Source organism: Rana temporaria, chromosome 3 (assembly GCF_905171775.1).
Source record: "Rana temporaria chromosome 3, aRanTem1.1, whole genome shotgun sequence".
Taxonomy (NCBI): domain Eukaryota; kingdom Metazoa; phylum Chordata; class Amphibia; order Anura; family Ranidae; genus Rana; species Rana temporaria.
The window spans coordinates 314,991,755-315,019,520 of NC_053491.1; the positions used below are offsets into that span (position 1 = coordinate 314,991,755).

The following is a 27,766-nucleotide window of genomic DNA, read 5'->3' on the forward strand; positions in this document are numbered from 1 at the left end:
AATGACAATCCACCGGGAATTTATGAAATCCAGTTATGTGGCTTTAGTGTCAGAAAATAACTTACCAGGTGCCTCAATATACAGTGTAAAAGCTTTAGATCTTGATAATAGTGACAATGCTAACATAATATATTCCATTTTTAATCCAAATAAAGAAAATGTCTCAATATCCTCATATCTGTCTATTAATAAGGAAACTGGAGTTCTCAATGCTCAGAAATCTTTTTATTATGAAAAAATAAAGCATTTTTGTTGCAAGTTACTGCTGCAAATAATGGGTCACCATTCTTAAGCAGCAATGCCACTATGTGTATCCGTATAGTAGATCAAAATGACAATGCACTAACCATCCTATACCCTTCACCAGAAAATGGCTTAGAAATGTTTAAAATGGTCCCTTTCAACTCTGAACCTGGGTCTTTAGTAACAAAGGTGGCAGTGAATGAAGACCCTGAACATAATGCTTAGCTGTCTTATCATTTTAGACAAGTCTCTGAACATTTTTATTTTATCATTAAAAAACACACTGGAGAAATCAGGACATCACAAGTCTTTCAAGGAAAGGATATACTGAATCATAAAGTTGTGGGGGTGGTCTAGAACAACAAGAGTCCCCTTTCATTCAGCTACTACCACCTTAAGTCTTGTTATTGGAGGCAATTTTCAAGAAGTGGTTCCTAAGATTCAGGCCCCGTACACACGACCAGTTTCCTCGGTAGAATTCAGCTTCCGACCGAGTTTCTGGCTGAATTCTGCCGAGAAACCCGGCCGTGTGTACACTTTCGGCCGAGGAAGCCGACGAGGAGCTCGGCGAGGAAATAGAGAACATGTTCTCTATTTCCTCGTTGTTCTATGGGAGCTCTCGCCCCGCCGAGCTCCTCGGCGGCTTCAGTGCTGAACTGGCCGAGGAACTCGATGTGTTTGGCACGTCGAGTTCCTCGGCCGTGTGTACGGGGCCTAACAGTCACACAGAAAATTCTGATTCAAATCTGCAACTATACTTATTGGTTGCCTTGGCACAGATTTTCTTGTTATTTGTTGTAACTATTATGGTGTTTACCATATCAAAGTGCCGAGCTTTAAAATCCCCAGAACCTTTTTTTTAACACAAGATTGTATCCTCTCGTGGATACTAGAGTTCTCTCTATGTATAGTGATGGAACATTATCACTCCCCTATCCATAGACTTCTGTGTGACTTTGGATTCAGCAGATAATGACTTTACTTATGTTCCACCAACTCAAAATGTCCCCGTGGAAAATGTTATTGACACTGATGATTCAGGATTGAGGAATACAAATTGCAAAGAACCATTGACTACTAATAATTTTGACAAGGTAAGTCTCTTTCTGCACAGCATGTCATTTACATTGATTTATGCCACAAAGCTTTATCTGTGTATTTGTGAGTTGGCTTGAGAGACATGCTTTGTATTCCTCAATAATGTTATCATGCTGGTTACATTACAATGCAACACCTTTCGGGCTTAGTGGATCAGATTTTTGGCTTTTTCGACTAACTTATCTCTGAAGTCTAACATATATTTTACTGTCATATTTTTTGATGTGACATTTGTTTAATTTCACCAATTGAGCCCATTTACAGTAGGTGTTTGTGATATTGTGTTTTTAGCACGACAGCATCACGCTGATTCTCGGCGACATGGTGCCGAGATCTCGCCGACATCTCGCACTCACTGGAATAGTGACAGCACATCCCAGCAAGCGCGTCATAGAAGCGACGGGAGATCCGACTTGGATTCCCGCCAATTCTACACGTGTGCGGGTGATACCTACACGTGGGTAGGTATCACATGGGTAGGTACAGAGCATGATGGGACTGTGAGGCCTATATAGGTCCGATGCAAGGCGCGCATCCGTCATTTCAGCGAGAAGAGCCGGCGTGTCAACATCGGGAGAAGGAGAGAAGTGAAGAACATGACGTCACAGCACGGAAGAAGAACTCACAGCACGGAAGGAGAAGAAGACGTACAGCACGGAAGAAGACACCGGACAGCGAGACGAAGAACCGGGGTGCGCCGAGTCAACAGCGGAGAGCGGCGAACATAGAAGGAGACCCCCGGAGAGTTAAGAAGACCCCCCGGATAGCGGAGAAGACCCGTCGGGATAGCGGAAGAAGAAGCCCCCCCGCCGAAGACGCCGGAGGAAACCCGCCGGGGGGTGGGGGCTTTTTTAAAAGCGACCCCCCCCGGCGGTGGAAGAGAACCAGACGGCGGCCCCCACCCACCCGAAGACGTCAAAGAAGAAGCTTCCCCTGGTAAAAGAGCTAATAAAGAAGACAGGGGAGGCCTCCGGAGCAGACTAATAAAATATTTTAATACCCTGTGTGGTTTATTTGTGTTTTTACCACTTTTCTTGCAGGTGAATGGGTAGGGGTACGATGTACCCCATACTCATTCACTTAGGGTGGGGGGCCGGTATCTGGGGGCCCCCTTATTAAAGGGGGCTCCCAGATTCCGATAAGCCTCCCGCCCGCATACCCCGACAACCAACGGCTAGGGTTGTCGGGAAGGGGCCCTGTCCTCATCAACATGGGGACAGGGTGCTCTGAGGTGGGGGGGCCGCAGTGCGCCCCGCTGCCCCAGAGCACCCAACCCCCCCCATGTTGAGGGCATGCAGCCTGGTACGGCTCAGGAGGGGGGGGGGGCGCTCGCTCGTCCCCACTCCCTTCCTGGCTGGCCGGGTAGCGTGCTTTGGATACGGGTCTGGTATGGATTGTAGGGGGACCCCCTACGCCGTTTTTTTCGGCGTAGGGGGGCTCTCCTTACAACCCATAACAGACCTAAGGGCCCGGTATGCTCCTGAGGGGGGAACCCATGCCGGATTTTTATTTAAAATCCGGCGGGGACTTCCCCCTCAGGATTCATAACAAACGCCGCACACGTGTAGAATTGGCGGGAATCCAAGTCGGATCTCCCGTCGCTTCTATGACGGCTCTGTCTCCATCGCGGCAAGCCAGCTCGGCGCAGGCTCGCGCGATAGGGCTCGTAGGTGCTCAATCTCGCCGAGAAAGAGAGCGAGATTGACACAAAATCGGGTTCACCTACTGTAAGTGTGAAAAAGTTTACCCTTTTGTCAACTGAAGAACTTCTATTGTACATACATTACAAGAATAGGATAAATCCATTATAATAGCTGCAGGGACCAGCCAAATTATGATCCATGTATGGACCAGCTGGTTGTGCAAAAGTCACAATCTATCGATCAACTTGTGTACAGCCAGTCTGTTGGGTTTTTCCCAAACGACCAGTGATGCCGACTATAGCCAGCAACACTGATCATTGTATGCTGAGGATGGGAATGCTCCCCGCTGTCAAAATACAATGCCATAGTTGAAGGATTCCCCCAGCCACACATTTTAAACCTTCTGGTTGAATGAAAAAAAAATGTATAATGTAGGGCCAGTCTAAGACACATTTTTTTGTTTCTAAAAAGAACATTAAGAAAACTTCTCTGTAGGTAATAACATCACTTTATATTGCTTCTAAAGCCCCCATACACACTATCAATTTTCTTGCAGGTTTTTCTCTTCAGGTTTACCAAAACCATGTAGTGCAAGGGCCTGCCTGATTGCATACAAATTTAAACTCTCAGGCCCCATACACACCATAGAATCTATCCGCAGATAAATCCCATCAAATGGGTTTCTGCGGATAGATCCTATGGTGTGTACACTCCGTCGGATATCTATCCGCAGATAAATCTCCCCTGGAATGGATTTCCAGCAGATAAATATTTGTCGACATGCACAGAATATCTATCTGCTGGAATCCATTCCAACGGATGGATCCGCTCGTCTGTACAGACTTACCGGATCCATCCGTCCAAAGGGATTCCCCGCACGCGCCGTAATGAATAGACGCATGCGTGGAATTCCTTATATGACAGTGTCGCGCCCGTCGCCGCGTCATAATAGCGGCGACGGCGCGACACGTCATCGGCAGAGGATTTCAGCGCGGATTTCAATGCGATGGTGTGTACACGCCATCGCATTGAAATCCTCTGAAATCTTAGAGAGGATTTATCCGCGGATACGGTCCGCTGAACCGTATCTGCGGATAAATTCTATCGTGTGTATGGGGCCTAAGGCCCCGTACACACGATAGAATCCATCCGCAGATAAATCCCAGCAAATAGGTTTCTGCGGATAGATCCTATGGTGTGTACACGCCAGCGGATCTGTTTCCACGGAGAAATCTCCTCTGGGATGGATTCCAGCAGATCGAATATTTGTTGTGCTGCACAACATATCCATCTGCTGGAATCCATTCCAACGGATGGATCCGCTCGTCTGTACAGACTTACCGGATCCATTCGTCCAAAGGGATTCCCCGCACGCGTCGTAATGATTTGACGCATGCGTGGAATTCCTTATATGACAGCGTCGCGCCCGTCGCCGCGTCATAATCGCGGCGACGGCGCGACACGTCATCGGCAGAGGATTTTCGCGCGGATTTCAATGCGATGGTGTGTACACTCCATCCCATCGAAATCAGCGGATATCTTTGAGAGGATTTATCCGTGGAAACGGTCCGCTGGACCGTATCTGCGGATAAATCCTCTCGTGTGTATGGGGCCTTAGGGCCAGATTCATAAAAGAGATACGACGGCGTATCTCCTGATACGCCGTCGTATCTCTGAGATACGACGGTCGTATCTATGCGCCTGATTCATAGAATCAGGTTACGCATAGATCTCCCTAAGATCCGACAGGTGTAAGTGACTTACACCGCCGGATCTTAGGCTGCAATTCTAGGCCGGCCGCTAGGTGGCGATTCCATTGCGGTCGGCGTAGAATATGCAAATGAGTCATTACGCCGATTCATGAACGTACGCTTTGCCCGTCGCTGTAAATTTACGTAGTTTCCGTAGAGATACGCGTCGTAAAGATAAAGCCTAGGTGGTCTAGCCAATGTTAAGTATGGCCATCGTTCCCGCATCGAAATTTGAAATTTCACATCGTTTGCGTAAGTCGTCCGTGAATGGCGCTGGACGCCATTTACGTTAACGTCGAAACCAATGGCGTCCTTGCGACGTCATTTAGCGCAATGCACGTGGGGAAATTTTAGGGACGGAGCATGTGCAGTACGTTCGGCGCGGGAACGCACCTAATTTAAATGGTCCCCGCCCCATTTGAATTAGGCGGGCTTGCGCCGGGTGGATTTACGCTATGCCGCCGCAAATTTACAGGCAAGTGCTTTGTGAATCAAGCACTTGCCCGTAAAACTTGCGGCGGTGTAACGTAAATGTAATACGTTACGCCGCCGCAGAGTAAGCCGATTCTACCTGAATCTGGCCCTTAAGGTTTGACCTCATATTAGATGGTTTTGGAAAAAACCTGCAGAAAAATTTATAGTGTGTATGGGGCTTAACTCTTTATGTGTGCTGATAGCTCTAAAAAGTCTTTAAAGTTAGCTCTAAAAAAGTGTTTGAAGATATCACAGTTTTTATAGTGTTAGATTAGGAAATATAAAGCATCAGAGTACCACAAGTACTGCATGCAGCTAAACGCTTTGGGCCAGATCCACGTACAGCGGGCGCAACTTAAATATTCGGATTTAAGTTACACCGCCGCAAAATTTCTACCTAAGTGCCCGATCCACAAAGCACTTACCTAGAAATTTGCAGCGGTGTAACTTAAATCCGTCCGGCGCAAGGCGTGCCCAATCTAATGGGGCGAGTCCCATTTAAATTAGGCGCGCTCCCGCGCCGGACGTACTGTGCATGCTCCCGACGCGATTTTCCCGACGTGCTTTGCGCGAAGTTACGTTGCGCCGAGTTTTGAGAATCGCGACGGGCGTAAAAGAAAAAAAAAGAGTTGCGGCGGGAAAAAATTTTTTTTTTTAAAAATTTGACAGCGACGCGGGAAAGAAGGGTCTACTTTTACATGGTGTACTAAGTTTACACTTTGTAAAAGCAGCCCTAATTTTGCGACAGCAAATTAACACTTACGGAAAAAACACGACGGGAAAAAGCTTTGTGGATCTCTGTAAGTGCTAATTTGCATACCCGACGTGGAATTTCGACGAGAAATGCCCCCCAGAGGTACTGCATCCTAAGATCCGACTGTGTAAAACTATTACACCTGCCGGATCTTAGGAATATCTATGCGTAACTGATTCTATGAATCAGTCGCATAGATAGAAACAGGGATACGACGGTGTATCAGTAGATACGCCTGCGTATCCCTTTTGTGGATCTGGCCCTTTGTTTCCAGATATTGAAAACAATAAAAGACCAGCCCTGAACAACAACTGAAATAATAAGCAATATCATCAGCCTTCCAAGTTCTCCTTTGTGACATAACACAACAATACTTCCCTTTATGGTTAAGTGAAGACATATGTGCATTATCACTTTATATTTTCTTTAATATATTATGTACTGTTTGTGACTGGACATTTGTACAAATGCATCTTGTTCTCTATAACTCACTTTGCTTTTGTAGCTACAGGTATTTTCAGGTAGGACTTTCCATCCTTTGTTTCATAGTATGTTATGTTACATTAACATTTAAATATTTTTTGTTTGTTTGTTTTTATGGGTTTACCCTAATGCAAATAGCTTGAAAAATGTTTACCACTATATAAATTATAAAAATAATAAGAATTCAAATATGGTGTGTGTTTTCCATCACATTCTCCTTATAATGCTGCGTACACAGGACCATTTTTCATGATGAGAAAACTGCCATTTTTTTAATTGGTCGTGAAAATCAGTCATGTGTATGCTCCATAGCAGTTTTCTCGACAAGAAAACTGCCCGCAAAAAAATTAGAACCTGCTCTATTTTTTCTCATAGTTTTTCCCGTCGTTCTTTTTGTCATCACGAAAACCTCTTGTGTGTATGCTTTTCCGAGGGGAAAAAAATGCACATGCTCAGAATCAAGTATGAGACGGGAGCGCTCGTTCTGGTAAAACTAGCGTTTGTAATGGACATAGCACATTCGTCACGCTGTAAATTATTGCATTGTTTAATGCAGCGCATTCTTTTCTTCTTTATAATGCTACAATAATGAACTTCTTTTGTTGCTGATATTCACACAGAGTTATGACAAACTTTCTTTATTATTTCTCGTGATCTCATGAAAAATCTTGTTTTGTAAGCCAGATCTCCAAAAAAATATTTTTTCAATCTTAATGAAGATCTTCATTTTTGGTTATTAATTTTAGAATATTTTAGACTGATTCCCTTTTTTTTCTTATTTTAGTGTGTCAAGTTACCACAACAACATTATTATTTAGTATTATTTACCCTCAAGGAGGTTAGTGTCCCTTGTTAATTTGAAAATGTATTTTTGAAATGTCCCTGCCTACTCACTAGCAAACTCTCTAATTTTTGAATAAAAGCACATGGTCAAGTTATTACTGTAAACCAAAAAAACATTTATTCTGGCACATAACAAATTAAAGGTGAAGGCAGCACTGGAGACCCTGCTTGAATTTGTGCATCCTTTGGACTCCACAGCAAACATCAAAGAATATAAAACAAAAATTGGGAGCATGAAAAGCACATATAGTTTGGACCACAATCTGGTCCTGGACTCCCAGAGGTCAGGAACGGCAGCAGGTGAGTGAGATATATGTCCCCAGTCTGTGGAGCTACAACAGCCTGTGCCTTCTGTCAGACCATCCAGAAGCAAGGCCAGTACTTCTTTCTCTTCCTTGTAGCCTTCTCTGCAGCTCACAAAAGGTCACCTGGTCAGAACGAACTAAAAGAACGCACTGAAGAACAGCAAGGCCTATGAAGAACGATCTGAAAAACAGAAACGAGCAGACAAGAACACACAAAAAAAACAGATACAAACTGACTACAAGCACTGAAAGACAGATACAAACCCAGAAGCACAAACTGAACACCAGAAAATTATCTTAAAAGCACAAAGACTGAAAAGTGCGAATTGTCTTTCTGAGGATAATACAAAACAGAATGACGACCTTTATATGGGGCACATCTAGGCCCAGAATAAAGGCGAAAATCTTGCATCTCCCCAAAACTCAAGGAGGGTTAGGATATCCGAATTTTACAAACTACTATAGGGCAGCGCAAATTTCAACCTTGGCCAAATATCATGCAAAAAAGGAAACACCTCTCTGGGTAGCGATTGAGGCAACCGAGTGTGATCCCATCCCTCCAGCTAACTTACTATGGATTCTTCCCAAGCTACGCGGGAAAATCTGCAATCCAATTATTAAACATTCTCTCTCACTATGGGATAGCTATAAATCCAAGTATTCACTGGTGTCCCCTCTCAACCCACTGCTTTCATTTTATAAAAACCCAACATTTTATCCGGCATGGATCTTCCCTAACACATTCAAGGAATGGGTAAGGAAAGACTGTATATATGTCTATAAATTTTTGGATTCATCGGGTGTCATGCCCTTCCCGACAGTATGTAAAAAATACGGTATACCTCAATCAGAATTGTTTCGATACCTCCAAATAAAAAATTTCGTGGAAACACATCTGACCTCTTCGGCTCTGAAAAACCAGATGTCACCTTTTGAAAGTATATGTAAAGATAATCCACATGTAAGAGGTACAATTTCGGTTCTGTACTTGCAGTCACTATCCCACAATAACACAACAAAGCTTCCTTATGTTCAGAAATGGGAGAGTGACCTGGGTATAGAACTTAATACCTCGGATTGGAATCAAATATGGCGAAACACTAAATCGGCTTCCTCGAATATAATAGCATTGGAAGCGGGCTATAAGGTATTAATGAGATGGTACCTGGTGCCAAGCAGAATAGCTAAATATGCACCAAACTGCACCGGACATTGCTATAGGGGTTGCATCACCGAAGGTACATATTTTCATACTTGGTGGACGTGTCCAATAGTACAGAAATTCTGGGATAAGATTTTCAAGATGGTAAATGCGGTGACTAAATTGAGAATACTTCCAGACCCTAAATTGGCACTACTGAATTTAAAGCCCATCAATCTAACACACACGCACTTCAAGCTACTAACACAACTCTTTACGGCAGCCAAACAAACCATAGCAAAAGCTTGGAAAACTCCAATTTTATCAACGACGGAAACAAAAAATAGAATGAATATTGCTATGACGCACGCCAAAATGGAAGCGTTAGAAATGGACACGATCGCCAACTTTGAAAAAATATGGAACCCTTGGATACAATATGCTATACCAGAAAATTTTAATAAAGGTGTAATGATGCCATGGTAGCTTTCCTATACAAAAATAAGCGTTGTACATTTCATGCTTTGACGACGGATCCTAGCCCATCCCTGCAGACTTCCTTACCTGACCCCCCCCCCATTTTCCTTCCTTTTCTTCCCTTCTTCCTTTTCCTGATCTGATACTGCATAAGGTAGTACCCTCGTGTATCTACCGTTAACTTTGAAAAGGTAGCACATTTTAGAAATTTAAAGTTGATAGGTAGTAAGGTTACATTAAATAAGGACGTATTATCTTTGATATATTATCCACTAGCCACTAGGACAAGTTGTAAGGATTACATATTTGGCTATGTTAACTACTTAAACTCTTCCTGCGATAGTACACAGAACATGGCTAAAATATTACCGTTTATTGTTGTTTAAGAAAGATGATACTGTTAGTCAATCTTATGTTATAATAACCACCTGATTACTGTAACGAATGTATGCTTCATGTACAATTTATTCTTGCATTTAATAAAGATATTCTTGACAAGGAAAAGTGCGAATTGTCTCTCACCAAACTTTTACTAACACACGGTAGCACGAAATTAGCAAAAGCGTCCCAAAGGGTGGTGCCATTCAAATGGAACTTCCCCTTTATAGTGCCATCGTACATGTTGTCATCGTATATACGTGTTGTATGAAACCGCGCTTTGCTCAAGCATTTTTTTGCATGAATGTGTGTATGAAAGGCAGGCTTGAGAGGAATCACGACGGATCACATTGAGAAAAACTTTCTGTTAAGGTTGGAAAGAATAAATAGGGAAATAGATTATAACTTGCCTACCTTGTCTTAATATTGCAAATATTTTCTATGTGAAATATACTACTAATCATTTACAACATTTTGGACCATTGACATCAATAAACAATATTTTTTATTAGTATGCATTTTTACACTCACCATGGCTCAGCATACTTGTCATCTATAACTATATTAATTTCCTTTTTTTACAAGATCACAATTGAATTTGTTTGAAAAAACAAAACAAATTATGCAACTGCTAAATGTTTTAAATTATAATTTATTAGTTATAATGAAAGTATAAGCCAATTTAGTTACATGCTTTGTATATGCTTAATTTTTTTTATTTTGGAGAAGAAAATGTATTTCTTAGTAATAGTCAAAGCTAGTGAAAAACAGATATTGATGAAAAGGGGTCATTTAAATGTTATTGTAAGCTAGATTCTACAATAGTGCAAACACTTCACAAATGGTTATATCACTAATTTATAAAGTTAGTTACTTTCATAGGGCTTGGATGTTTCACACTTGTGGGAGTGGGTCCCCCTGAGGGTCAGCACCTGTTTCCGCAGCTGCAACTTTCCATATAGAAAAGTGCAGGAGATGTGTGCTAGTGTCTTTAATGCTAATGGCACCCACCTGCACTGGAAATTGCAGCAGCGGCTTCCCACACTAGGGACTGGCCTGCAATTGTGGTTTCCATAAAGGCTGTGGTTCACACTTGTGCGGATGGTTCCCCCCTGCAGGTCCATACCTGTCCCTGCAGCCACAACTACCTACACAGAAAAATGTAGGAGATACGTGAATGTGTCATTAATCCTAATGGCACCCACATGCACTGGAAATTGCAACAGCCACTTTCCCTACTGGGAACTACGCTGCGATTAAAATAATGGAGCAGGGGCCTTTTCTGTGCTTTTTCAGGAGGCACATCAGCCCATTCGAATGAATAGGCTGCTGTGCCCATGCAAAACGTGGCTTGCAGAGTGTGAACCAAGTCTAACTGCTGGTAATTCCTGCAATGAAAGCTAATAAATTAAAAATAACAGCTTGATGGTTAAAAAATAATGAACATTTTCACAAATCACACATGCATTACAGCGTAGTAAGGTCAATGTTTAATGTCTGTTTGTTACATGAAATTGACAGGAATTGCTGTAAGCTATACTTCCAATTATTTCAGTTAAATGTCTTCAGGTAACTTTAAACTTGTAACTTTTGTTTTGACAAATGTTAGGAGAGGATGTAATGAATTCCATGATTAATTGGTAATTGTCATTAAATGTCCTAAAGCTTAAATATTAATAATGTTTTGTTTCACTCCTAACATACAGTTATACAATCATATATCATATAATAAACAATTACATTTTGGCCAATAAAGAAAATGTCCCCTTAAAAAAAAAAACATACAACTTTATCAATACTCACAGTATTGCTTTTTTTTCAGTTTTTCTTACAGTGTGTTCATAACATGGAATATGAAATACTCAATATGTCATGTGTTTATGCATAAAACAACAGTATACGTACATTAAAATAATTCTAAACAAATTGGTTAAAAAGTAGTTCCTTAATGCTGCAATTTTCCAGGTTGGCCTCAGAGCGCCGCTGTTTAACCAAGAAATGTACAGAACTAGAGAGCTACTAGAGTTTTTGATGCTGCAGGTCTGCAAGAAACCATACAGCCATTTTCTGGATCCCTTGTAGACAAAATACAAATCCTTTTCTGGTATTTGCTTGAGCAGAGGACTATACTACCTAATTTTTTCACTGGAATATATATTCCAAAGGGATTTTGGAGAAGATTTAATGCTGAAAATGCCTGAGTTGAAAGAACATCTGCAGATAAACAAAGGAATCCGATGGCAAGTAATATTTCTATTCTTGTTTCTCTGGCTGTGTAATTCAGTCACTGGTCAGATTCAATATTCTATTGTAGAAGAACTGAGAAAAAACTCTGTTATAGCAAATATTGCAAATGACCTTAGATTAGACACTAACAATCTCTCATCAAGAAAACTGCAGATTGTGTCTCATATTTCAGAGAAATATTTTTATGTGAACATAGGTAATGGAAATCTATATGTAAGGGACAGAATAGACAGAGAGACACTGTGTAGGAAAGTAGCTACCTGCTCCTTAAAATTTGATGCAATGGTTGAGAATCCCTTCTATTTTTTCAATATTAATATAGAAATTCAAGATATAAATGATAATGATCCAGTTTTTTTTCATGACACCATTACTGTAGAAATTGTTGAGTTTACATTACCAGGAGCCAGATTTGCTTTACAAAGTGCAGAAGATCCAGATATTGGTATTAATGCCATACAGACATACAAGCTCAGTGATAATCAATATTTTACCCTGACTGAGTCAAACAGAGATGATGGTAGTACATTTCCAGAGCTTTTATTAGAGAAAGCTTTAGATAGAGAGACCCAAAATAATCATGAATTAATTCTAACAGCATTGGATGGAGGAAATCCTATTAGATCTGGTACAGCCCTAATTAGAGTAATTATTGCTGATGCCAATGACAATGTTCCTATATTTACACAAAATGTATATAAAGTCAGTGTCAATGAAAATTCTCCTATTAACTCAAGTGTAATTACAGTGGAGGCCACAGACAAGGATGAAGGTATCAATGCAGAGATCATATACTCATTTAGTAAAAGCTCAGAAAACATTCATCATACTGGTATGTTTAGCATTAACTCAACAAATGGAGAAATTAAAACAAACAATAAATTTGACTTTGAGGAGGTCATTGATTATGAACTGTCTGTACAAGCCAAAGATGGAGGAGGCCTTGTTGCCCATGCTAAGGTATTAATAGAAGTTGTAGATGACAACGATAATTATCCTGAGATAATTATTACTTCATTATCATCATCGATTCCTGAAAATTCTGAACCTAGTACAGTGGTTGCTGTAATCAGAGTTCACGATCAAGATTCTGGGGAAAATGGGGAAATTGATTGTCAGATTACAGAGAACGTACCATTTGAGTTAATTATGTCAACTAACAGATTTTATAAGATAGTCACTTCAAAATGTATTGATAGAGAAAAAATATCTAGCTACAACATAACTATTGTTGCTACTGACAGAGGATCTCCTCCACTTTCCACCAGGAGAATCATCAAATTGGAGATATCAGATACTAACGACAATCCACCATTATTTATAAAATCCATTTATGTTGCTTATGTGTCAGAAAACAATATCCCAGGAGCCTCAATATATAGTGTAAAAGCTTCAGATCCTGATGCTGGAGATAATTCTAAAATAATTTATTCAATTTTTAATACAAATACAGAACATATCCCAGTATCCACGTATATGTCCATTAATATAGATAGTGGAGTTATTTATGCACAAAGATCATTTGATTATGAGAAAAACAAAGAGTTTGTATTACAAGTTACTGCTAGAGATAATGGGTTACCATCCCTGACCAGCAATACAACATTGATTATCCGAATAGTAGATCAAAATGACAATGCACCAAAAATCCTGTACCCTTCATCAGAAAATGGTTTAGCTTTGTTTGAAATGGTTCCTTTTACCTCTGAAACTGGGTCTTTAATAACAAAAGTGGTTGCAGTGGATGAAGACTCTGGACATAATGCTTGGCTGTCTTATAATTTCATGCAAGTCTCAGAACCATTTTACTTTATCATTAATGAACATACTGGAGAAATCAGGACATCACGGCTATTTCAAGGAAAGGATGTATTGGACCACAAAGTTGTGGTGATTGTGAAGGACAATGGAGTCCCCTCTCTCTCAACTACTACCACCTTAAATCTTGTTATTGGAGATAGTTTTCAACAAGTGGTTCCTAAAATTAACAGTTACAATAACGATGGAAATTCTGATTCAAATCTGCAGCTGTACTTATTGGTTGCCTTGGCACTTATTTCCTTGTTATTTATTGTAACTATTATGGTGTTTATAATTTCAAAGTGCAGAGCAAGTGCAGAGCTTCAAAATCCCCAACAACCTCTTTTAGTACAAGTTTGTATCCTCCCATGGATCCCAGAGTGCTCTCCATGTATAGTGATGGAACATTATCACTCCCCTACCCATACAACTTCTGTGTTACTTTGGATTCAGCAGACAATGACTTTACTTATGTTCCACCAAATCAAAATGTCCCTGTGGAAATTTTAATTGACACTAATGATTCAGGACTTGGCAGTGAAAATATAAAAGAACCATTATCTACCAAGAGTATTGAGCAGGTGAGTTTTGTTTTATCAGTCTTTATTTAATACTGAACCTTTGCCTTAAAAAATGTACTGCCGGCAATCTCAATAGGTTGTATGCCATAGCAAACACTTCTATGCAACTACCAGAACAAAGACCACTTGATACTTTTCCCAACATGTTTTTTAGTTCACCAGTGTTTTATAATGTGTAATTTTCTGTAAGCTCAAGTACCTTCAGTAATAGTGCAGGATTAAAAATAAAGGCTATTTTAATATAGGAAAAGCAAATTCTACTTCATGGACACCACTGTATAGGTAGCCAATCACCAGACTTGCTGGAAATGTAGGTGAAACAGTGTAAGTGATATTTTTGGAACACCAGATAGTCAAATGGCTTGACATATAACCTAACTGAACAAGTATTTTTGATTGCTTGTGCAGCGCTCCTAAGAACTTTAACATTACTTGCTTAGAACTGCCTTTTGAACTTATAATGGTAACCCTAATAATTTTGTTTTTGTCTTTAGCATGCTTGTGTTTTGACACAGCATTGGAAGCAGACACCTTCAGATTTAAACTCATTTTAAATAAAACTAATGCAAAGGACTGGTTAAATCATCTAGTAACATGGAATAAAAATTATCAATGTAGTCTAGCTCTCTGTGTATTAATGGCTAGTCATATTTTGCATAAGACTTAATATACTTGCAATTTTTTATCTGTTTATGCTCTGAGGAAATATCTGTTTGTTTGACCATGTCTTATGCATACTGGGATTCTGAAATGGGTATGGGTTCATTATAATCAGCTGGTGCACTCACAGTGTTCTGAAAAGTTGCAATGCCTGTATACCTTTAGAAGTAATTAATGCTTAAGGATCACCTAATCAAAAATGTTATTTCTGTTGTAGAGTGTGCCTAAATTCAAACTTGTATTTTAGTGCAGGCTTCTGGGAAATTCAGTGAACAAATCACACAAGTTGGAAATTACATTTTTGAAAGCATTCTGTATAGCAACAGTGTACAAAATGCCTCCAGGTTCCCAAACGGAATATAATTTTGCAGGAAATGGAGGCAATTTAATGAAATTAATTTACAATGCAGCTTGTGTACCAATTGTATGTGCTATATTATTTTGTGTTTGCTATATTTTTTCATGAAAGTGTAGTTACCTTTTAAAGCCTTTTAGGTGAATTAATTTACACTGGTTTTGTGTAGAGTGGAGAATGGTCAACATCTTTGTCAGATTTTCATGACTGTTTATGTCTTATTAAAGGAATTTCCCTGATGGGACATTCAAAGCCCTTCCCTGTTATAATATTCAGAAATTTAGACTGCACATAATGTAATCAATGTATGTTTTCCAAACAACATCTTATCAATACTATATAAAACCATGTTACAACAAGTTCTTGGTCCTCAGTGCTTCTCAGAAATATAAGTAACATAAAAGAAGTAGAAGTGTGGATACCATGGGAAAGGGTTAGGCCATCTGATATATATATATATATATATATATATATATATATATATATATATATATATATATATATATATATATATATATATATATATATATACATATATATATTACTTGTGTGTGTTGTGTTGTGTCAAAATCCCCTCACTTCTCATTTCCACATAACAGCAGCCACTAGGACAGGAAGTGTGCATGTGGGGATGGGGGGGGGGGGGTGACATTTCCCCAATATAGACCAAATGGCAAATCATTGCATTAAATTGTAAAATTATTTATGCATAACATAAAAAATGATCCTAATGCTGACCAGCCTTGAATTATGTTTAGTCTATCATTGTATGTGTTGGTTAAAGCACTGCTATATTTATATTGTGCTTACTGATTTTAATTGTTTTTTTTATTAAACACAAGCTACATTTTAGGAGATTCTACAAATACCAGGTTAACTATGCCTTTTGTGACAGTTACTTTCTGAGTCCCATGAGAGCTAAAACAAATTACATGACTCCACTAAAGAGTCTTATGTTTATGTTAAAGTTTTGTGAATAAACCTATAGTAATTTTGATGCAGACTGAATTGAACACAGTTCCTAACTTTGACCTCTGAGCATTGCTATAAGGCCGCGTACACACCATCGGTCCAAACCGATGAAAACAGACCGAAGTTCAGTTTCATCGGTCCAAACCGTCCGCGTGTACGCCCCATCGGTCTTTTGTCCTTCAGACAAAAGTTAGAGAACTTGCTTTAAAATCAAACCGATGGACCGCTGACCGATAGGTCCAAACCGATGGTTAGTACACAAAAGCATTGGTTTAAAACCCGCGCATGCTCAGAATCAAGTCGACGCATGCTTGGAAGCATTGAACTTAGTTTTTATCAGAACGTTGTGTGTTTTACGTCACCACGTTCTGACCCGATCGGTTTTTGGAACGATGGTGTGTACGCACATCAGACCATCAGTCTGCTTCAGCGGTGAACCGATGAAAACGGTCCGTCGGACCATTCTCATCGGATGGATCGACCGTGTGTACGCGGCCTAATACCATAAATAAATTATTGCAGCACTGGAGATCCTCTGGTATTCCCATGCATTCTGAAGATCTGGAAGAAAACAACAAGACTATTTTCTGGATTCTCTCTACTCAGAAAAGAGCATAATATTTATTTTTAACTAAAAACCAATTTATTTAAGATCTCCTCTTTTATGGATCACAGACGGATGGCTGAGATTAGACAGCATACACAGACATACAAAGTAATTATATGGCAAGTAATATTTCCCCTTTTATTTTAATGTCATTCAGTCTCAGGTCAAATACATTATTTAATTGCAGAAGAAATGTGAAAAGATTCTATTATATGAAATATTGCAGCTGATATTGGAATAGTCATTAAGCAGCACTTAGCTAGAAATCACACAGAAAGTTTTGCAGTGCTAAAAAAATATATTGTGTCGGTTCCATTCCTCACCTTGACTACAGTAGCAGCCTACTAACTGGTCTTCTGCTCATGAAAATAGTTCATTACATAAAGTTCAGCTTGTATTTATTTTAAACATTTCACTATTTTTAAATCTCTATACCATTCATTATACTGGTTTCTAGTTTTGTGTGCAATTAAATCCAAAATAATAACCTTTGTGCTTGTCATGTGCTATCATAAAGCTAAAAATCATAACTATCCTGGCAACTACCTCACACTCTATGCTACAGAATTTCTATATTGCTTCATCTCTAACATTAATGCTGTTCAGTTTTTTTTTTAATATCATAGCTACATTTTTAAAAATAGAAGCCTTATTTTAGAATTTACCATTTTCTCATTTACCTTTTTTGCCTGAAACACAAGCCTAGACTTAAGAGACTGTTACTTACTGCTTGGTCATTATTCTTAGTAGGCCTTACTACTAATCTTTCAACTTTATTATGGGGCAATATTTGTAGTGGTAGTGTATATGAAAACACTACTGAACAGTAAGTAGTATCTTCAGTATCTTGTTTCTTCATCTGTTTATCATTTTCATGTAAATTTAAAATCTTGTTTCTATGTCCCAGACATATACTTTAGGTTTTCAACCTGAAAAGGCAAATGCAAAGAATAAAACTAGCTTCACTGTGTTAGTAGTTATCAAGTAATGTGTGCGTTATTATTACTGAAATATTTTCATATTTTTCAACGTGTCCATAAAATAAAACATTAAATATTCATTATAGCATTTGTAATATGTATCTATGTAATATACATTATACAGTACTATACATACAGTATATTAAAATGATTAATAGACTGTTTAAAAATAATGATTTCTTCAGTGTTGCAATTCCAAGTTTAGCTTAATTATCTAGTATGTTTTTTGCAATTAAATGTCTTATAATATTATTAATACAGTATCCTGTCTTACTTTAACAAAAGATATAAAGATCAAATAGTACACATTTAGGTTTTAAACAAAAAAAAAGGACATTTCCCAATAAAAAATGTAACTACTTAAAATTAAATACTTATAAAATATTTATAGTTTATTAATAGTTTTATTTTCATTTAAATAAACTTTTTTTATCATTTATAACATAGGAAATTTGACTCAGAGTGCCATTGTTTAACCAACAACTGTATAGAACTGGAGATGCACTAGTATTTTCCACAATGTTACACATTGCAAGTCTGCCTTGTAAAGAAAATACATTATATATTTATGGCATTTGCTTTAACAGAGAAATATTGTACAAAATTTCTTCACTGGACAATAGTTTTCTGAAAGTATTTTGAAGAAGAATTTAATGCTAAAAAGCCTGTGTTAAAAGAATGTTTACAAACAAGGGAATACAATGGCAAACAATGTTATACTTCCTATCTTCCTGGCTATGTCAATCAGCCCCTATTAAAATCCTTTTTTTTTCCTTGTAGAAGAAATGTCAAAAGACTATGTTTTAACAAATATTGCAAAAGATCTTGGTCTACAAATTAGGACATGTAGAAGACTGGAAATTGTGTCCCATGTTTTAGGGAAATATTTTTATGTGCTTCTAGGTCATGGAAATCTCTATGTGGAGGACATGATAGACAGAGAGACACTGTATGGGGCAGATAATACCAGCTGCTTAAATGTATTAAAACATCTCTTCAATGTTTTTATTATTAAAATAAATATTTATAATATATGATAGTGATTTAGTGTGTTTTAACCTTTACTATAGAAACTACTAATTGTATGTTACCAGCAGCCAGATTTTTTTATGAAATGCAAAAGATCCAGATACTGCTATTAATTCCATACAGACATATGTTGTACAAGCTCAGAAATAATTAATAGTTTACACTTATTTTTACAAATGGCAGTATATTTCAATTTAGAGAAGGCTCTGTTATAACAGAGTTATATAGGTTTAGATAACGACACAAAATATTGATAAATAAATTCTAACAGAATAGGATGGAGGTTATCCTGTTAGGTCTGGCAGTCTTAATTAAAGTAATTATTATTAATTCTAATGACTGTCCCTGTTTTTGCACAAATATGTATCAGTATCAATGAAAATTCTCTTAATATCACATTTTTAATTATAGTAGAAGCAATAGACCAAGACCAATGCACAAATTCCATTAATTTAGTAAAATATCAGACAGGTGTCTTTAGCATTAGCTCTACAAATGGAGAAATTAAAACACATAGGGATTTGGGTTTTGAGAAGGTACAAAGTTATAAATGATCTGTACATGGGAAAAAATGTCAGAGGCCCTGGCGCCCATGCCATGATACTAATATAAGTGATATATCACAACTATAGCATTCCTGATATAATCATTACATCATTATCTTCTTCTTTTCCTGAAGATTTTGAACCTGTAATTTCTGTAATACGGGTCCATGATCTAGATTTGGGGGAAATGGGGAAGTTGACTGTCAGATTACAGATAAGGTACCTTTTGAGTTAAATCTGTGATTGAACAGATTCTTTAGAATAGTTACCACAACAACTGTAGATGGAGAAAAAAATATATAGCCATTACAAAATGATTGTGTATGCTGACAGAGAATCTCCTCCACGTTCTACAAGAAGAACCATCAGATCAGAGATATCAGATACTAAAGACAATCCACCAGTGTTTATAAAATCTATGTATTTAGCTTATGTCAGAAAATAACTTACCAGGAGTCTCAGTATACAGACTACCGGTAAATACTTTAGTTCCTGATGCCAGTGACAATGCTAAAATAATTTATCCAGTTTCCAATACAAACTTAGAAGACCTCCAGGCCAGTACCCCCCTATTATTATAGAGACTGCATTTCTTTATGCTCAGGGGCCATTTAATTATGGGCAAGAGTTCTTAAAAGATAAATCATTTGAACTATCTGTACATGCCAAATATTACAGAAACCGTTTTGCCTATATCAAAATATTAATAGAATTGGTAGATAACAAAAATAGTGCTCCTGAGATGATCAGTACTTCATTCTCTACTCCTATTCACGAGGACCCTGAATCTGGAACAGTGATTGGTATAATAAACATTTGTGACCTAAACTGAGGAAAATGGAGGAGGTAGTTCTGTCATCTAACAAATTCCAGAATTTCACCCATGATTTTTCACTACAGCATGAATATTGTAGCTTTTGGCAGAACATCTCCACTTTCCAGCAAAAGAACCATCAGATTGAAAATTTCAGATACTAATGACAATCCACTGGTATTTATGAACGTATTTTGCGCATGTGGCAGAAAACAACTTACCAGGAGCCTCAATATATAATGTAAAAGCTTCAGAGCCTGATGTGACTGACAATGCTCAAATAAGTTATTACATTTTTACTACAAATAGAGAACATCCCCCAGTGTCCACCTATCTGCCTCTTAATATACAGATACGGGTCTACTATGCTCATAGATCATTTAAATGTCAGGAAAAAAGCTTTTACTACAAGTAACTGTAAGAGACAATGGGTCACTATTGCTTAAACGAATAGTAGATCAAAATGACAATGCACCAAAAAGTCCCTTTTTTTTCTGAAGCTGTTTCTTTAATAACAAAAGTGGTTGCAGTGGATGGAGACTCTGGACATAATGCTAAGCTGCATTATCATTTCATGTCCACAGTACCATTTTATTTTGCAATTTATGAACACACTAGAGAAATCAGGACATTATGAGTCTTTCAAGGAAAGTATGTACTAAACTATAAAGCTCTGGTGAAGGACCCCTTTTTCTCAGTTACTACCACACAATGTCTTGTTAATGGAGACAATTTTAAAAATGTGGTTCCTAAAATGATCTGCCACACTTATAATTAAAATCCTGGGCAAAGACTACAGCTATACTTAGTGGTTGTGTTAGCATTGATTTCCTTATTAATTATTGTAACTATTATAGTGTTTAATATATCAAATTTCAAAGGTTCAAAATTCCCAACAACCTCTTTCAGTAGAAGATTGTATTCTACCATGGACCCAGAAGTGTTCTACATGTATGAAACACTGTCAGTCCTCTAGCCATATAACTTTTGTGTGACTGGATTCAGCAGATAATTACTTTAGTTATGTTTCAACAAATCAAAACGTCCCTGTGGAAAATGTAATTGACACTGATGATTCATGACTTGGAAATTAACATTAAATGAAACAAAAAAACAAAAAAAGCACCAACAGTTTTGAGCAGATGAGTCATTTTCTTTACATTATTACAGAAAAACTGATAACAATATCACAGTTGGTTATCAGATTTTGTTGTGGTATATGCTTCTATACCATTACCACATCAAGCACCATCTGTTACTTTATACCTTACTTCAAATGTTTTAAACTCACTTTGCACTAATTATTGTGCCTTTTCCTTTCACATAAATCCCTCGGGTAACAGTGCAAGAGTGGCTTAAATGTATTAAGGTAGACAAGGCTACTGAAATAAAGGGATAACAAAAGCATCTGTCTAGACCCAAATAGAGAGCTATCCAATATGAAAATCTTGAGATTCTCCTTTCAACAGGACAAAATACATGATTTTAGCTCATTGATGAGGCACTGATGAAAGGTATTATTGATACGCCCCACTAGAACATGTAAAGGTCCGAGACCCTAGTATTCTATTTTCTATATTTTGTCAAAAGTTCAAGTCAGTAAATAATCTTGTTGGGAGACCAAAACTTCAAGTAAAGATAGTTTGAGTGAAAAAACTCAAAAATGTATTAATTATGAGTAAGCATATTCACAATTTCTTTAAATTGTGAATATGCTTACTCATAATTAATACATTTTTCACTTTCCCATTCCCTCCAGGTACAGGGTTCTGCTATGGGCACTAAGTGTACACCAGCATAAGCAATCCTGTATCTGGGGAATTGGTAAAGTTGCATTTTCAGTTGACAAATTGGCAGAGTATCTGTTCTTGGTACTCACCATTCATAGACACATTGAGAATTTGGGAGGTGAAAAAGAATTGAAGGATTTAATTCAGAGCCTCAGTGCTAATCATCCTGTATTTGGAATTTGAAATTACGCAGCAATGGATGATTGTGGAAAAACTATATAAATCTGATTAACAATTGATTGGCTGCAAGTAACATCCATCCCAAATCATTGATGGAAGAAATTAAATTCAATCAATTGAAAAGAACCTGTGTGCTTGCAGGAACTGTTTTAGCAATTGGGAATTTGAATTGGAGGCTTTAAAACCTAAGAGCATTTTTAAGCAGAGAGGTTATAAGACTAAATGTTTACTGAAAGTGTATAAGGAGGATCAAAGGAGAGTCTTTGGGAGAAATTTCTTTTGTAATTGAAAATTATGAACAATGGGGAAATCCAGAAACTTCATGCGCATAAATAAATTTAGGGAAATAGTCAATAAGAATTGGCATTTTTTTTACAAAGGATCTTTAGAGCTGGTTCCCACTGGGGCAACACAACTTCCAGCATGACTTTGGGAGGCAACTTGGACACGACTTGAGTAAAAATCATCAGGCAACTTACAAGGCAACTTCAAGTTGCCTCCAGGGCAGTACAAGGCAACTTCAAGTCGCCTCCAGGATAGGAGGCTTTCCAGTGGCCAACCAAACAACAATCAGCTCTGTGGGAGGGAGGGGTTTGCCTGAGAAATGTATGTTATCTTCCTGTATTGTTGCTTCAGTTAAGACAGTGATGAGACTACTGAGGCAACTTCCATTGAAATCAATGGGTCCAAGTTGCCTATAAGCTGCCTAGAAGTCGGATTGAAGTAGTACAGGAACCTTTTCTGAAGACTGAGCGACTTCAGTAGTGTGTATTAAGACGACTCCATTCACTTCCATTGATTTTCTCAACCACACGACTTGGGACTACTTGGGGCAACTTCAAGTCAGATCCCAGGTCGCCCCAGTGTGAACCGGCTCTCACGGAGCTACAGGTATGTGGGTTAGTATCCCAAGATTGCATATAAACAAACCACTTCTTTAAAGGACTTCTTTAAATATTCTATAAAGGATTGGCAAAAAAAGAACACATGTATTTGTATTTAATGAATCATAAGTGTGTTTTGCATGTATAGATTATGGGATTTAAAGATTTATGAATATTAACCATCCTTAATGTGGGAATTTGTTGTTATTAAAATGTTTTAGGAAAGTATCTTTATGTTTTGCTCTGTGAAGAATAAAGCATTTGTCATATTGCAAATGCAGCCCTGCCTTCATTCATTCATATACATTATGGTTTAAAACGCTTTTTGAAGGTTCTGTTGAGGTCACACACAGAGAGTTTAAGTAACTTTTTGTTTTGGAGGGGGGGGGGGCAGCCTCTTAGTACCTCTGATCCATTTTTAATAATAACTACTCCCCCTCTTGTTAAAATCTCCAAGACTGTGCTCAGCAGGAAAAGAAGGGAAGTGAAATCTCTGCAGGCCAAATAGCAATAAAGATCATTATTGTAAAAGTATGTTATGCTTAAGTTGTGTTATATTTAAATATATTGTTTGGCTTACATAAACTATTGTATCTGTATTAGGGATAACAAAAAAGTACTATTGTAGTCCTGACTATAATAAATAAAATATTAAATCTACAAAGTCAAAGCGTATCTGTGGATGCACATATATTGTTGTGTTCTATATAGTTGTACAGTTTTAAGTCTACGAGTATTCGTTCCTTTGCCTTGTATACCCTGTACATTGATGATCATTTTAATGTTGGTAATGTTATATATGCCCATATATACTATGTCTTACCTGCCTGTTGCCTTTTGGATTTAAATGGTGTGACCCTCTTGGTTGTTGTCATTTAATAAATAGTGTGTTTTTCCCTTTTGTTTACCTGACTGTAAACTGCAACTTTTTGGAAAATAAAGGAATTACAAAAAATTTAAAAAACATGGATGCCAATGTAATACAGGCTCAGTATAAAGGGTATAGAAAATAACCACCCCCCCCCTCCTTTAAAATAATCAAATTGTGTTGCTTTTCAACCTGAAATGAAGGAAACACAAATTGTGTTTTATCCAGATGTATTTATTGCAACTTTTTAACATCCAAGTGAAAGATATAACATCAACATGCCAGAATAGCTGCATAATTCAGTTTCAAAATTATTTAAAAAAAAAGACAATAAATATGGCAAAATATATGAATCTATTGTATGTTGGCCATGGTGAAATACCTAAATTATAATACAACAGTATTGTTTGCCTAAAAATGTTCATTACTATTTATGCCCCATAATACTAAACAAAATACAAGTTGCTATATATACTGTAATTTTCTTTGCATACTAATGTTGTAAATACAGCTTGTAAATATATTCTTATGTTACTTCATCAACAGTTTTTAAGAGGATGCTGGATTAGTTTGTAATTGTTGTTATCAAATGTCATTAATTTAGAGTCTTATTAAAGTCTTATTAAATAATGCTTTATTTTTACATGTATCACCTACAGCAAATCACATTTAAGTTTTGAACAAAAAATAACCTTTTCCCAAGATTAAAACATGTTTATCTATGTCAATACGTACCAAATAATTTTGAACTCTTGCTCTGTTTTGTAACTAATTTGAAAACTTTTTCAACATACAACACTAAATATTCGGTGTTGTTAGGTATTCAAGAAATATACATACTAAAATGCATTACAGTATATTACAAAAAATAATAGTAACTTGTTTATAAGGAATTATTCCTTTAGTACTGCAATTCCAAAGTTTGGCCTCAAAGCGCCGCTGTTTGACTAATAAATGTATAGAACTGAAACTCCAACAATGTTTTCCTCAGTGAAACACACAGCAGGTCTGCAACAGAGAAGACCGATCTTTTTGCAATATAAATTCTAGTCAAAGTGCAGCATGTTTGCTGTTATTTCAATGGACTGAGCAGTTTGAAACACCTTTCTTACTTTGATGGATTATATTTCCCAAATGGATTATGGAGCAGATTTGCATGCAAATAATGCCTGAGATGAAAGAAAACTTAAAGACAAACAAAGGAATCATATGGCAAGTAACATTTTTCTTCTTATTTTACTGGCTATGTCATTCAGTCTCTGGTCAGATTCATTATAACATTGTAGAAGAAATGAAAAAAGACTCTGTTATAGCAAATATTGCAGATGATCTTGAATTAGATATAAACAAATTGTCATCTAGAAAACTACAGATTGTGTCTCATGTTTCAGAGAAACATTTTTATGTGAATCCAGGAAATGGAAATCTCTATGTGAGAGACAGGATAGACCGAGAGACACTGTGTGGATCAGCAGCTACATGCTCTTTAATATTTGATGCAATGGTTGAAAATCCCTTCTATTTTTTCAACATCAATATAGTAATTCAGGACATAAATGATAATGCTCCAGTATTTTTTCATGACACATTTACCATAGAAATTGTTGAGTTCACATTACCAGGAGCCAGATTTGCTTTACAAAGCGCAGAAGATCCAGATATTGGTATCAATTCTATACAGACATACAAGCTTGGTGATAATCAATATTTTACACTGACTGAGACAAAAGGAGATGATGGAAGTACATTTCCAGAACTTATTCTAGAGAAGCCTTTAGATAGAGAAACACAAAGTAATCATGAATTAATTCTAACAGCATTAGATGGAGGAAATCCTGTTAGATCTGGTACTGTACTAATCAAAATAGTTATTGCCGATGCCAATGACAATGTTCCTAAATTTACACAAAATGTGTATAAAGTCAGTGTCAATGAAAATGATCCTGTTAACTCAACTGTAATCATAGTGGAAGCAACAGACACAGATGAAGGCACCAATGCACAGATCACTTACTCATTTAGTAAAAACTCAGAAAGCATTCATCATACAGGTATGTTTAGCATCAACTCAGCAAATGGAGAAATACAAACAAATAGAAATTTTGATTTTGAGAAGATAAAAAACTATGAATTATCTGTACAGGCCAAAGATGGAGGAGGCCTTGTTGCCCATGCCAAGGTACTCATAGAAGTAATAGATGACAACGATAATGCTCCTGAGATAATCATTACCTCATTATCCACTTCTATTCCTGAGGATTCTGAGCCTGGAACAGTGATTGCTGTAATAAGAGTCAATGATCAAGATTCTGGGGAGAATGGGGAAGTTGATTGCCAGATTACAGAGAAGGTACCATTTGAGTTAAATCTGTCATCTAACAGATTCTATAAGATAATCACCACAAAAATTGTAGATAGAGAAATAAATTCTAGCTATAATATAACTGTTGTAGCTACTGACAGAGGATCTCCTTCACTTTCCAGAAGAAGGACCATCAGATTAGAGATATCAGATACTAACGACAATCCACCAGTATTTATGAAATCCACATATGTAGCTTATATATCAGAAAATAACTTACCAGGAGCCTCAATTTACAGTGTAAAAGCTTTAGATCCTGATGCTGGTGACAATGCTAAAATTATGTATTCAGTTTTTAATACTAATATAGATGATCTCCCAGTATCCACGTATTTCTCTATTAATATAAAGACTGGAGTTCTATATGCTCAGAGGTCATTTGACTTTGAGCAAAACAAAGAGTTTAAATTACAAGTGACTGCTAGAGACAATGGTTCACCATCCCTGAGCAGCGATGTCACATTACTTATTCGAATAGTAGATCAAAATGACAATGCACCGAAAATCCTCTACCCTCCACCAGAAAATGGCTTAACTGTGTTTGAGATGGTCCCTTTTCCCTCTGAACCTGGATCTTTAATAACAAAGGTGGTTGCAGTGGATGAAGACTCTGGACATAATTCTTGGCTGTCTTATCATTTCATGCAAGTCTCGGAACCATTTTACTGTATCATTAATAAACATACTGGAGAAATTAGGACATCACGAGCCTTTCAAGAAAAGCATGTACTAAATCATAAAGTTGTGGTGTTGGTGAAGGACAACGGAGTCCCCTCTCTCTCATCTACTACAACCTTAAGTCTGGTTATTGCAGACAGGTTTCAACAAGTGGTTCCTAAAATTATCAGTCATGCTAATGATGGCAATGTTGATTCAAATCAGCAGCTATACTTAGTGATTGCCTTAGCACTGATTTCATTGTTATTTATTATAACTATTATGGTGGTTATCATATCAAAATGCAGAGTATCCAAATCCCCAACAACCTCTTTTAGTACAAGTTTGTATCCTCCAATGGATCCCAGAGTGCTCTCCATGTATAGTGATGGAACATTATCACTCCCCTATCCATATAACTTCTGTGTGACTTTGGATTCAGCAGACAATGACTTTACCTATGTTCCACCACATCAAAATGTCCCAGTGGAAAATTTAATTGACACAGATGATTTAGGACATGAAAATGAAAGTTTAAATAACCCATTGAAAACCAAGGGTATCGAGCAGGTAAGTCATAAATTATACATTATTTATCATATTTTACCCTTTAAAACTTGACTGCCAGTATCAGTGTCACTATTTAGTGTATTCTATTTTGTTCTGTTATAACAAACAAGTGACAGTATCTTTTTAAATTCCCCCAATATTTACTTTAACATCACTCGCATTGCGGCTCCTGGAATCCCCATTGTCGGCTGATGTTGAGCACTTGGGGGAGCTGTGAACTCCATTAGTATGTGACTTGTATTGGGATTAATTCAGAACATATGCCAGTCACTAGT

The 27,766-nt window shown here is 37.4% G+C and overlaps 1 protein-coding gene and 1 pseudogene across 1 annotated transcript; both read left to right on the forward strand.

Moving 5' to 3' along the window:
• The first annotated feature begins 11,470 nt into the window (after nt 1–11,470).
• LOC120932474 lies at nt 11,471–15,668 on the forward strand (annotated as a pseudogene).
• Nucleotides 15,669–24,742: 9,074 nt separating this feature from the next.
• Nucleotides 24,743–27,542, forward strand: LOC120932475 (protocadherin gamma-B1-like). Its single transcript, XM_040344843.1, has one exon. The coding sequence runs from the start codon at nt 25,044–25,046 to the stop codon at nt 27,540–27,542; it is 2,499 nt and encodes an 832-aa protein (XP_040200777.1). The 5' UTR covers nt 24,743–25,043.
• Nucleotides 27,543–27,766: the final 224 nt, after the last annotated feature.